This window comes from Scatophagus argus, chromosome 6 (genome assembly GCF_020382885.2).
Source record: "Scatophagus argus isolate fScaArg1 chromosome 6, fScaArg1.pri, whole genome shotgun sequence".
NCBI classification, from domain to species: Eukaryota; Metazoa; Chordata; class Actinopteri; family Scatophagidae; genus Scatophagus; species Scatophagus argus.
Genome location: NC_058498.1, coordinates 8630320 through 8644528, shown reverse-complemented (window position 1 = coordinate 8644528; position 14209 = coordinate 8630320). Strand labels below are relative to the sequence as shown.

At 42.5% G+C, this 14209-nt stretch overlaps 1 protein-coding gene across 2 annotated transcripts in view; it reads right to left on the bottom strand.

Annotated features, from left to right (window-relative positions):
* The window catches only part of mast3b (microtubule associated serine/threonine kinase 3b), a 28882-nt gene extending 21718 nt beyond the window's left edge, over positions 1-7164 (bottom strand). Inside the window, exons 1-2 of one of the 2 annotated variants that reach the window (XM_046391687.1) lie at positions 6818-7164; positions 4171-4260 (exon numbers count right to left, since the gene is read on the bottom strand). In XM_046391687.1, the coding sequence (XP_046247643.1) occupies positions 4171-4260; positions 6818-6864 (137 nt within the window). In that variant the 5' untranslated portion in view covers positions 6865-7164. Of the gene's footprint in view, positions 1-751; positions 1456-4170; positions 4261-6817 lie in introns of those variants that run through there. The other variant, XM_046391689.1, reaches the window with a different exon arrangement.
* Between the last annotated feature and the right edge of the window lie 7045 nt (positions 7165-14209).

The window sequence follows — 14209 nt, the reverse complement described above, 5'->3', positions numbered from 1 at the left end:
GGTTTCAAACTGAGTATCTTTGGGTGTGTGGCTGCTGGTTGGACAAAACTAGCTGTGTGAGACTGTAATGGGCGTTTTTCACTAATTTTACAGACAAATCAAAAAAAGTGGAAATTACTGAGAGATAAATATTTTAAAAAGACAATAATTTTAACAAGTTTTAGTCCACAATGAACGCACAGGCCACAAGACAGTCAGTTTGATGTCATAGCCGCCATCAATGGCCAGCTGTAGGTTTTTATATCCAGTCTGTTAACATACTTAAACATGACTTCCGGTCATCACAGCAACAGCCACTAATATACCCAGAGAAGTCCAATTACAGGCCTTTGTCCACAAAAAAAGACCTACCACACAGTTGTGAGAGCCAAGTGCCCCTATGGGTACAGCTCACCCAATTTAACTTCATTTTTCAACAAAGACAATTGCGTCCACACTAATTTTAGAGAGAACACACCCAGCAGCCTGTATTAACTTGTTAGTTGCTTGGACTTCTCTTATTTTCTGGATGTGCATCAACACAAAACTCACAAACACGGGATTAACGCGAAGCAGCGACGGAGCAATCGGCTTTCAGAGAGGAGCACAGGGGAGCTAGCTTATGTTTGGACTGTTTTAACATACGGTCGTTATGAAGGCATTCACTTCGACCCGAGCGTCTGTACGAAGACCAGCTGCATTTTAACAGAACAACATTAACCGTTAGACCACCTTGAGTTTTAACCTCCAAAACCCAACTCTTGATAACTACCTTTTTGAGCGTTTAAGCAGCGCTCCCGGAACAAAATGGGACTTGTTCTGGCTCGGCACCGCAGACCAGTGACTCGGATCCGACATGCTGGATTATTTTCTCGTGTAAGTTACAAAGTTAATGGTGGTTTCAGCAGACTGAAGCTGGTGTCGATGAGAAACCCGCTCCCCCCGGTGCTGCTGGCGCTGGTGCTGCCGTTGCTCTCCCCACCATCGTCTCTGTCTGTTCGGCGGTCCCTTTTGTATTCACACCGAGTTCGTCTGCCTCGTGCAATCCCAACGGCCCCGGAGCTGCCGTTACATCCTCCGGTGGGCTCTCTGACCGCAGTCCTGCGCCCGAAACATCACCCCCATGGCGGTTCGTTTGGTGGCTAAAAGCGTTCACACAGTAGCGGCACACTTATAGTTTGACCAAACATACGCTGCTGGCTGCGTGTGTAGCCTTGTGAGCAAGCGCCAGCCCGATGCTGCATTCAAGTGCTGCTCGTTACCTCCCGCTCCTCAATGCTGCAAAAACATGCTAAATTAACCATTTACTTTAAAAAGATTAATAGTGAAGAAATAAATGCCCACCGACACACACACACCAAAGCCAAAAGAGACAGCCTCAGTTGCTTGTTTTTCCTGACAACAGTCGAAAGCCTCATGATATTCAGTTTTCAATCTTAAAAAAAACAAGAAAATTTTCACATTTGAAAAGTTGGGACCAGCATATCTTTGGCATTTTTGATTGAGAAATGTGCTTCTATCAAAAATTGTGATTACAAACACTCACAGGGGCTGCTTTCTTGCATGCTAAGCAAAATGTCAATTTTATTTTAAGTTTTGTCTAAAGGGACATCAACATATCCTCAGACAACAATACTTAATAACTCAGATATACATTAGTTACAACATTAAGACAAGAGTTCTGTCAGCTTCTGTTGTTCCCAGACAGGTGTTAAGAAGGTTTGCTGAGAATACAATACAGCAACATTCTTATAAAATCTGTATAACAAATGTGAATAAACACAAAGCAAAGATAGTGGAATACACATTCAATTTTTGTATCCATTTGTTACATCTCTGATCACATTGCAAAGAATAGCAAAACAAGCACAAAATTGTAAGTAGGAGTACAAAACAACTGAAAGCTGAACATCGCCAGTTATTTTTCACTTTTTTGTATGAACTGGTTGCAAAATTTTCATCTATAAGTGTCATTCATCAGCACATTAGACTATGTGGGATGATGTATGTTGTTGAGACAGTGCTCAAAGAATTTTTAAGAGAAAGTCTTAAGTTAGGAATACTTTTAACCACTCCTATGGAAACACTCTCCGTGTTTACCTCTGGTTACTCGTACTATGGTATCAAATTCCTACAGAACTTGAAGGCACCGTAAAATGTTGTTGGGTTATACCATGAGGAGTCTGGTGGAGGAACAATCCTTGCAAAACTTTTAAACAGTGGTACATTCCACTGCGTACAGTTCCTCTAGTAGTGTCGATGTAGCCCAGGTATGTATGCATTTTAATTTTATATCGTAATAAAAACATAACACAGTGGGTATGCTGAACACCACACAAAATGCTAAGAAATTTAATTCATTCATTTATTTATTTGAATTGAGGTTCTGAGGGTAAAATTAGCTAACTATTATTATAAATGTGTTATTTCTTTAATTATTGTGGTGATGTACATGGTTGCAAACGTCTGAATGTCCAATTTTATCTTCTCCAATTTCTCCAATTTTAGACATCAAGTCTCATAAATGGTGCATATAGTCTGTATGAATCCTGTTATAGTATCTGCATCAGTGCCATCAAGATGAACATCTACACATTCATCTCATCTGAATTAAAGGTCGATGTTCGGATGTTCAGATTTACTTCCATACGAATACAGAAATGCTGTGAAATATGATGCTAACATATGCACAATTTGCCATACTGGTTGCCTGAGGTATCGCATCTGAGAGATTTTTTGCATCCCAACTAACGTTTGCTCATTTTTGAAGAGAGGAAAAAGGGGATTCATTATTGTTCAGTGTGTGGTGTGACAGCCAAGCGCTGCTCACACATCCAGAAACATGCTGGATGCAGCCGCCTCTGTTTGCAGTGTTGCCTTCCTCCACAGCACCCAGCACCGTTGCCAAGCAACCCACATACTGTAGACTTAGAGACAACTAATAAATGATGGGTCGTCACTGGTGAAACAGAGCCACCTTAATATACAAAAAAACAACAACAACAACAACAAACTTATTGCATATTTCCGTTTATATTTCACACTTTTTCTTGAGGTTATACTGAGACGTCTGTTATTGGAAAACCATGCAGCAGAAAATATTTAAGTTAGCTGCTCATTTTGCTGTTAATGTTCAGCAGACAGAAAACAAAAATGCTTTTTGATGTCATACTGGTCCAATCTATAACAACCTGATAGTTAAAGTCATACAAATCTCATCTATCATACACATCAGCCTACTGTCCACCGTCTGCTGTCTGCTGGCTTCATTCTGGCTGGTTGGCTGTTTTGCAAATTTGAATTTGGTTGTGTCACGATTCCGCAAATAATTAAAACTATCGCACCACGAGGTCCATTTAGCAGCTGCTCTGGAGCCTTTCATCATATCACACGTCTTCATCTGCAGATTGAGTGTTTAAATAACAAGACTATGTGATACAACTGTTCCTAAACAGACCTTTTTCTGGGATTGTTTGCTGTTTCAAAGGTCAGAAATTCACTTTTAATCTTTTTAAGAAATAACCAAATGATGACAATTGTTATTGTTGTTATCATGTCTTAATGTTTTTGTAACATCGCAAAGGGTCCAGCATCTTCTTTGCCTTTGGCTGTAGAAGTAAGTGGACGTATACTATCAGAGACCAGTTTTTCCGAAGATAAACCAGATCAACATGTAAGGCTCGTGATATTCTAGACTTTTTGTAAACAATTTAGTAACAGACTACAAATGGCATCATTAGTTTTAAGTTCACTTTAACTACACTTCACTTAACCATTTAACTCTCAGCCACAAATTCATTTTTTACTGCTGAAGGCTTTATTACTGGGTCAAGAATGTATTAGCTTCATTTTATAAGAATTTACAGCTGGGCACTGTAGTTTCTAACAAATGTGACTCAAATACAACTGGATATTTGGTGCTGTGGTGAGCTGCAGGACAATTCAAATTAAACTACAGCATTCCTTCGTGGAGACGGAGGGGGGCGGCTTGTCAAGCAGTGACAACGTGTGGCTCACTGATGTGTTTTTAATGGGTGTTGTGGAGGTCCGCGGCACACAAGAATCAGGTTTAACAGGCTTTAGCTGCACAGATAAAAATGGGGGAATAAGTTAATTTTCGATTCACTGATGACTTTCTCTGAAGTCCATGTTTTCCATAGAAAGAATGTGTGTGTGGCCTGGCTGTCTTACCTCCATGGATGAAGAGTTTGTAAGGGGCTACAAGGGCTGCAGGGGCTGCAGGGGCTCAGGAGGGTGGGGCTCTGGCAAGTGGGTGACAAACTGTAAAACAAGACACGTTCGTATGCATTAGTGCGCTGACTCAGCCCCGCAGCACAGCGACCTCCATCGTCAATCAGCAGCAGGGCTTTGGTCAAGGGTTAGAGGTGGATTCTTGAATCTCATTGGCTGATGTCAACTGTCTGCAGGGTGAAGCCGCTGCCTCTCTGTTTGCATCGTTTGTTATAGGGTGGTTGCATGCAATGCTGGGTGCATCTGATTAACGGCTTACACCACAGGAAGGCAGTCTGACATCAACAAACCAGACAGGAAGTTTCAGCATCCACTCACATTTAGTTAACATCCGATGCAACACTGTCTGCGAGAGTCTGACATCTTGAAATACTCTGTATATGAAGCTACATGCTTAACTTTAGATGAAATTTCACAGTGACCTTGTTATTCAAGTTCTTAAAACCCCTAACAATCATACACTTTGGGTTCCTGAGCATCCTGCACAAAAACAAATCCTCAGACTGTACTTTTTAAAATAAATATTCTACCATTTCGCAACATCAAAATGTGCATGCTCAGCCATCCTGTGATCTATATCTCCCTGATGCTGACCTAGCGCCAAAGCTGTTTTCCATTGATTTCTCTCTGCCTTGTGGGCTCCACAGTGCTGCTATTGTCTAAGTTTTGCAGAGGCTTCTCGGCGCTAAACACAGCGCCGGCTACCAAAGCACTAATGAATGTGTTGTCATAGTAATGCAGGGAGGATGGCAGGGAAAACAACTCCTCGCACAAAGACTTCTCATTCTGTAGTGTTGTTGGCTCATAATTACACAACACATGCAACTCATTATGCTGCATTTCGTCTTGACACATTTTCTCCTTCAGACCCCTGAACCAAAGCACTCAACGGTGCTTGAGTGAGTAATCGTCCGTCATTTCCATTTTACATTTCCATTTTGTCGGCACTTCATGGACACTCCTCTCCGCAGTGTAAACTGAGCAGAAAATCTCACACTGACTCACTGGTGACATTCACGTCGAAACTCTGATTTTCTCAGATGTTCACGTTTTTCAGGGAGACTCTGAAATTACATACAGTGGCAGCTACAACCTTTCAGTGACAAGACAGAAGCAGGATTGTCTTTACTGCAATTGTACTAATCATGGCATTGCTAATTTAAAATTGAATTCATAAGTTTCTGCAGCATTTTAGCCATATTGTTACACCTCACGGACCTTAAAAGACTGAAAATGTCACAAAACAAGGACTTAAATTTGGAAACAGGACATCTTTTCTGCTCAAACATAGAATAACATCTTGCAAAAAGTTCATTTCTGGAAAACAGTCTTCTCTTATTACAAACAGTTAATGCTGTGTCTACCATTTTGCACTGCTGATGGTGAAAGACCCCAAAGCTGTATGACACAGATTTCATCTGATACGCCCATCTACAGCTAAAGGTAAAACCCTGAACCCTTCTTCTCCTGCTCTCCTGCTCGCCAAGAGTGAGACCTCCTCTGTATCTCTGCGCGGGAGCAGCTATGAGTGCCTAAAAATGAAACAAAAACAGCACATGGTTTGCTGAGACGAGGAGGCAGATGGATGGATCAGAGAATGCATGTGAGCAGGAAGCTCCTACGCCTTATGGATCAGCATCTAATGGGCAGCAGGTACCCCCCTCCTCCACCCTCCACCCCTCCATCCTTCCCCACAAAAAGAAGCTGCATTCACTCTGGAGGAAGAGTGGGCGGATGCAAGACTGCAGCCATGTCCTTTGATGGAGATGGGATTCACAGGTTAGCAAATACGGAAATAAAATGTCTTTTCTCCCAGCGACTGAAAGCCATTTGTGTGTCTTGGTGCTGTGAGGGGGAGCATGTGATTCATGAAGGAATCATGGAGTGAGGACTTCATGTGGAGTGAAAAAAGGGAGACAATAGAGCTGGAAAAACACAAGACATCATGAGGACAGGATTCACAGCAAGACATGGGCTATACCCATGAAACTGAGCGAGACATTTGATCCAATTAGTACTGTGAAACATCTGAACTGCCTTAACAAGCAGTTTGTTTTTACATGTTTGTCCAGCCATGACTTTTTACAGGCACAGTTACAGTTCAAGGTTGGAAAGTTGGATTTTTCTACATCCAGCAGGGTGTAAATTAGGTTAAAGATTAACAGGCAGGTAGGAGGACTTCCAATTTCCAGCCTCTGTTGTACTGATAACACTGAGAGTATTTATATTCCAGGCAACAGGATGAGACACCTGTAACTCCCCCAATCTGCTAAATACAATCCTGTCTTCAAAATACAAAATAAAAGAACAAACTGAAGCTGTTAATTAGATAATAAGCAAATGTCACCACCCTGAAGGAAAACGTAAGAGATCATTTGATTTTCTACCTGACTGTTCTGGTCACACAGCTTTAGAAGTATAGTCGTGTTGTGGGTCTGAACAACAGTCACTTTATACACAGAAAAAAAACAAGTCTTTGTGTTGGCAACCACGAGCACATAAATATTATCAATTTATCTTATCACAACTTTGAAACTCAGCAGTTTCACATGGCAGAAAATGAAAGTAAAAAAAAAACGGGACTTACTCCAGAGTCAGAGAGGGAATCTTCAGTTTATCTCGCCTCGACTTCATTCTTGCTGAACACCAAGCGGGGGCTTCATTTATCACAGCGCAGCACCACTGGGTCTCACAGCCGGCTTCCAGCCACTCATCGCGGCGGTGGGTACTAAAAATAACCCGTTTAACAGAGTATCGTTTACCAGCAGTCTCAGCAGATTTCGTGGAGATTTTCCGTGGGCACGGATACAGTTGAATTAAAAAGAGCAAAGAAATCAAAATAAACGATGCGCCGCGGCAGCTTCGCGCGTCTCGCTTCTCGTCTGCCTCTGAGGCGCACCGGATAGCGACTGCCACAAAACCGAGGGAGCGACGGGTCACCGCTAACCTCCATGTGACTGGTGGGGAGGGAGGGAAGGAGGGAGGAAAGGAGGGAGGGAGGAAAGGAGGGAGGGAGGAAAGGGTGAGTCTATCGGAGGGGAGGTGGCTAAATCAATTTGGGCGGTGGGTGACACTCAACAGAGGGAGGTTGAGTGAGGAGAGCGAACAGGAAAGTTGGGGTTTCGCCTCAGGTGTAATTCTCAAACCTGATGATTCATTAAAGAGAAGGGGCACAGTCCACTGTCCAGTCAGGTCACATTAACACAGTGTCTTATATCGGCTGCTAAAGGTTGTGTCTCATACTGTATGTTTTTATTTTACAGCCGTTTATCCTCGTAACACCACAACGACGCGCTGCCAAAGTCAAAGTTTTGACTAGTATTGTTTCATGAGATGTGTGCCTCTTCGGCAACCCGTCTGTCTGTGCGCTGACACTGAAGCGGAGCCGCGCAGGCAGACAGGCAGGCAAACAGACAGGCTGCTGGCCGCGGAGATGAGGCTGGGGAATACCTCCGCTGCAAACCGTGACAGCTGCCACACTGGATGCGCACTCGTCTGCGCGCTGTCTGTCTGTGTGTGTGTGTGTGTGTGTGTGTGTGTGTGCGCGCGTGGAGGCTCAGCTATTCAAGCTATTATTTTCTGACTGTGATGTAGGAAGTCATTAATTGCATGTACAGAGTCGATTTCCCCAAGGAGGCAGGAAGTGTGTGTGTGAGTGTGTGTGTGTGTGCAGCCATGTGTAACTACTGTAAATCACATTTCTGAGCACCTGTAGCTTACACGAGGCTCCTCATGTCTATGCGGGCACGTGCGGGCATGAGGTTTTCACACGTTTTAAACTTAGTAGCTTAGATTTCCCCGCTATGTGTAGGAGTGTATTTTATTATGTGCGAGTGTGTGACAGCGTGTTGGTGGATGCGGTGTACGGAGTGCATGCTTGAAAGTCAATTCCCGTGTAGGCCTACTGACAGGCTCCGGCAGGTGGATGTGTGTGAGTGTGTGTGATGTCCAGTAATTGCATACTTGAAAGTCAATTTGTGAGCACCCAATCTGTTGGCTGTGTGTTGTGTGTGGGTGTGTGTGTGTATGCGCGCGCGCGTGTGTTCAGCTTCTGCAGCCTTCATCTCCATCGCAACCAGTGACAGCGATGACACTAGTGTCTTCCTGGCTGCTAAGACATGAGCTTGACCCAAGTACAGTCACAATGATCAGCACACTCACTCTCTCTCTCTCTCTCTCTCACACACACACACACACACTCACACACACATTATTTTTATTTATTTATTTACCTATTTTGAAAAAAAGACAATAAATCTTAAATCTACAATAACAGGTTTTTTGGTGGCATTAGAAACAAGTTGTGAAAGCATCATGTAAGTTAAGACTTTTATTCTTGTAAGTTGATATGGCAAACAGTTGCTTATTTAAACATCCATTTGGATTTGGATTTATGGCCACTTGGTGAATGTAAGTACAATTTTCGTTCTCTTTTAGCTCTATTTTTGGTCTCCACCAGGTCCAGAGGGAAACAGTTTGCTCTTTAGCTGCTAAATGCTCCTCAGTGGTCACCAGGCAACTGGTGTCTAACTGTGTCTGTCTGCTGCCTGGTGCTGAGCAGGTTGTGTATGGTGGGTTACAGCTTTTTTACCTGAAAACAGCTGCCGTCTGTTGCCGAAACACAACTCTGTGAGAGCAGTGACAATGAACCAAAACACCCAATTTACTGGACATCAAAACAATGACTCTACAAAGCCAGACTTGACTACCAATCAGCACACATTTAAGCAGTAAATCGACTCACCACTGCACTGAGTTCTTCATGAGCAACCAGCTGGTTAGTCCACCATCTAGTTTGTGCTTTAGTATTTTGTACTCTATTTTAAACCACAAAACCACGAAGGATTCTAAACAAACAACAAAAACAATGAGCATCGCGAGATGGTTTTGGCTGCATGCCTGAACCCACCTGTTGAACCTAACGAGCAGAAAAGGAGCCTGCTGTGTTTGTGTGTGCGCATGCTGTTGGCAGTGACTGGCGGGTGGTGTGGAGGGTTTCCCATTCCCGATTGCTTGGTAATTGTTTAGTCAGAGCAGCATTTCATAGGAGAGTCGGTTTCTCAGTTACCATGGCGATAAGGGCTTTCCTGCTCTTCCCTTCCCGTCTCTGCTGTGAGGCTTGGCTAAAACGCTGTTTCAACAAATGCCCCTCAGCAAATGGCAGCCAAGTGAGATTCTGGGTTGCTTTAATCCACCTCCAGTCAACTGGACTGTTACATCATGTTTTATTTTGTCCACTACTGCTGAGCCAACCATGTTAAAATACAGCAAGAAAAAAACGTGTTACACTGTGATAGAAACCATAGAGAAAGCAATAGATAGTCGCTGATTGCAAGTTAGTACTGATTCAATATAGATATCTATAGGTTATTGTTAGAAACATCCATACAAAATAAGGCTCAGACATGGTTCTGTAAAGGATACACCCTCAGATTCTGCCAGAAACCTTTCCCCACCCAGTGCATTTAATACTCATAACAGAGAAGTGAGGGCGAAAAAGACAAGGAGGGAGGCCTTTGTGGTTACATTACGTGAGACACCGACTGACCACTGCTCACTGCGACATGGACAGCGATGCAGAGCTGGTAGTCACAGCTAACCAGCAATACGAGGCTACTGAATCTCTATAGACTCTGAATCTCTGCTGGAAAGACAGGAAGTCCTGTAGCACTTTGACAGTCACTAGAAGCACACTTATGATCCCTGAGAGAGTTATTGTGTGGGTGCATGAGTTGTGTGCTTGCCAAAAGGCTTTTTTTTTTTTTTTTTTTTTTAGAATTTAGTGTGCAGTTCCCCATTATGAATGCAGCTTTCTGTTTGCAGACTGAGGCTTGCACACATCCAACATCTCACCCACAGATACTGAAGGCTTCAATAAAGGACGGAATCACTGCACACTAAAAACCTGAGACGGGCATTGTTTCAGTCAGTGTTGGCAGGAGAGGAAAAGAGGAGACAATTTCAGTGGAGACTGACCAATAACTCAAGGACACATCTCATGATTATTGCTAACCAGGGTAGATTAATAGTATGCAAATAGCTTAAGCTAAACAAAGATTGATAGTAATATGAAGATGCTTCCCTTGATCACATAATGGTTCCGGCCTTCAGCTGAGGCACATATTCCGAGGCCTTGATTTATTTCATCACTGACTTGAAAGTTAACAAATTGTAGATGCGGCAAGATTAACAGCTGATGGAAAGGAGTGCCACAAGCAGCCCATTTAACATCAGAAGCATAACAGAAAGCGGAAGTGACAGCAGCACATAACATAGTGGAGGAGATGTACAAAGGAAATAATTTAAATAAGCTGTGATGCAGGAACTACGGATCTGTGAGTGTGAGAGAGAAAAAAGTGTGTGTGTGTGTGTGTGTGAACACGTGTCCAGGAGTTTGGAAATGATTTGCATCATACTAGTCAGTCCACAAGATGGCGCAGACATACAGCAATAACCTCTGACTATAGGAGGCAGATTGGGGGTGGAAACATTGAAATGCAATCAGTGTGTGTATAAACACACCCCACCACCTTCACACACACGGGAGGATATGGTCTATGTGTGTGTGTGTGTGTGTGTGTGTGTGTGTGTGTGTGTGTGTGTGCATGTAAAACAATATAAAGGTGCCCAAAAATAGTTGTAGCCTAAAAGTAATGCACCAGCACTTCCTACCATAGCTTTCAAAATAAAACCATAGAGAACTTGAGAAAACATGGATTTCTGAGCGAGTGGTGTGTCTTGTCATGGTGGATTGTGTGTAAAGGCAACCATATTCACAATTAATCATGCACTCACAGACTCTGGAACAATATTTAGTTCAGCATGCCCACACCACACGTCACAGTGTCAAAACACGTACACTCAGGTATGAGTCTTGAAAGTCAATGAGAAGAAATGAAGTATAAAAATATACTTGTGTGATGTATGTGATGAGCAAAAATTAGATGTGACGAGTGCAATGAATACTTCAACCCACGGACTGAGAGCCCTGCTTGATAACAACAAGGTTTTCGGTCTGAGTTTAAAAATCTGCTGTGGTTGGGGGATTCCTCAGACCTTCAGGCATTTGGTTCCAGTGCTTCATAATGACTAAAAGCTGCTGCTTTTAGATTTTGCCCTTGGCGAAGCTGGCACACCACTGCCCAGTGATCTCAGGCTTTGCAAGGCTGTAAGAATGTCAGCTAAATATTTACAGCAAGCTTTGTGTAGAGATATATAAATAAGTACAAAGCCTCTGAAATTGATTCTGTGAACTACTGGCAGCCAGTGTAGAGATGGAAGAACTGGAGTGATGTGGGCTGCACTTTTGTCTTGTGAGTTAATTTTCAATATGTTTAGGGACGTTGAACTAAATTCTGTTCCTGAATCTATAAGTGCGTGTTTCATTATGCATATGGCTACTTAGATACATAGTCTGTCACAAAGCAAATCCATGTTTTATCAAGCATTCCTTTTAATTTGAATTTGAAAGTTGAGACAGGAAGTAGTGGTGTCTTCCTGTTAAGCTACACCAAGCTCCAGGTGAACTAGATATTGTTTCACATGCACCCACTCACACACAAGTAGCCTAATTCCCACTGTGTGAGAGAAAGAACATGGTGGGGTGTGAAACCTTTCGGTGTGTATGAGTATCTATTTCATCCATTGGCAAACCACAGCTTTTATTGTGAAGAAGCGGCAGGAAATTTACCCATCATTGTCACAGAGGCCGTCTTAAACATTTTCTGTGAATTTTTTGCTGTCAAAACATTTTCTAATATTGAGAGATAGCAATGGTTAACCCTAGCAGTCAGGGTGAAATGGTTCAATAAAGGGAATTAAGAAATGTTATTGTATGTTAATTGTCGATGTCTGAGCAGCATTTCTTTTTCATCATTACTGCAAAAACAACAACAACAATATGACTCTGGTTAAGTAAACAGACACAAGGGCTCTGATTTACAACTTTAAGTCATTTTGTCACCCATTAGAAGCTGCATTTGAAAACACATTGTGCTTAAACACCAGTAGCATCCAGGGCTCGGACATTGAGATGGTGGACAGTTTTAAGTATGTGGGTGTCCACCTCAATCATAAACTAGACTGGTCACATAACACCGATGCCCTGTACAAGAAGGGCCAAAGTCGCCTCCACCTTCTGAGGAGACTGAGGTCCTTTGGAGTGTGCAGGCCCCTCCTAAGGACTTTTTATGACTCTGTGGTAGCCTCTGCTGTGGTCGTGCTGCCCGGTCTGTTGGGGATCGGGCAGCACGGACCGGGACTGGAAGAGACTAAATAAGCTGGTCAGGAGGGCCAGCTCTGTCCTGGGCTGCCCACTGGACTCCGTGGAGGAGGTGGGTGAGAGGAGGATGTTAGCCAAGCTGACATCCATCATGGACAACACCTCTGACCCTCTGCATCAGACAGTGGAGGCTCTGAGCAGCTCCTCCAGCGGCAGACTGCTACACCCTCAGTGTAGGAAGGAGCTACCACAGGTCCTTCATTCCCACTGCTGTTAGACTGCATAATTCAATGGTCTAGTCCTCTTTTCCTCCCTTATGAGAACTTGTATATAGCTGTATATTGTACTGTGTTTACTGTACTTGTAAATTGTTAATTTATTACCTCTATTTTTTTTGTAACTGTTTTTGCACACTTGTTGCTTTTTGCACTCTTTTTCTGTTCTTGTGAGCTGCCACGACAAGTAAATTTCCCCACCGCAGGATCGATAAAGTTCTTCTTATCTTATCTTATCTTACATTCGGCTGTCTGCAGATTCTGGTGCATTACGTCACGTAAACGTTTGTGCCCCTTTCAACTGATTCATCAGTTTTATGTGAGTTTGCAGTCTGTGATACTGTGGGAAGACTAAGAGAAGGAGCTACAAGGGAATCACCAACTCCATCAACCACTGAAACCAAACATCCAACCAATAAACCCCCCCTCCCCCCAACTATATGGTGACAGTGATTTGTCTTCAAAGCCCCCAACTTCCTCTGCTGTGGTTTATGTGCTGCTTTTGTGTGCGACTGGGTGGCTGATATTCATTGAGGGAGCCGTTATCCTACCAATATGTGCAGGTTAATAATAACAGTATAAATTTGGGCTGATTAGTTGATAGAAAGATGAATAAATAAATAAATAAAATTCAAAAAGTGCAACATTCACTGTTTTGGTGAAGATGCAGAAAAAAAAAATCTTTCTTCTGTTGCTTTCACCACATTAAAACCAGTAATGACGGCAGTCACTCAGAATTGACAATCAACTAATAAAAGTGTATAATGTTCATTTCCTTTTGTGGATTTTTGACTGTTCATGAATCAAATATAAAGCAAATATTATCACCAGATGATATGTATATCCTTCATCCAACGTCGTCATAAATTACAAGTACTACTCTTACTTTTGTGATCTGGTGATTCCAGATATTTGAAATAATACCACTCATTTTTCAGTGAAAGAAATACACCATTTTGAATATGATCAATACTAGAGGAAAACATAGAAAGACAGACTCGTATCAGTTTTGAAACCAACCACAAAGGAATGTGTTGGTGTCCCCAGTTGGTGGCTGCCATGAGGGACGTCTGTTTCTGGTTAAGACACAAAGAACAAAACGGAAGAACGGAGTGCCAACTCATATCCAAATAGATATTTATTATAGAAACACAGATTCAACCCAAAGACAGATTGGTGGGAGGACTAGGTGTGGTGTGGGGGTATATTGTTATCCACACGCTGGCTGTACATTATATAATCTCACACACGGTCACGTTTATCCTGGAACACCACAGATGGATAAAGTTTGAATAAAACCATTAAAAATCAAGTAAAGTGGTTATCACTAAATTTTATGTGTTCAAATCCATCAAGTGTGGAAGAATACATGAAGCCTTTGGCGATTCAGATGTAAAATACTACTACTACATTTATTAAAGAGGAAATTTTGCCCAGAACACAATGGGAAAATGTAAACACAGTTTTAATTAAAAAAAATCAA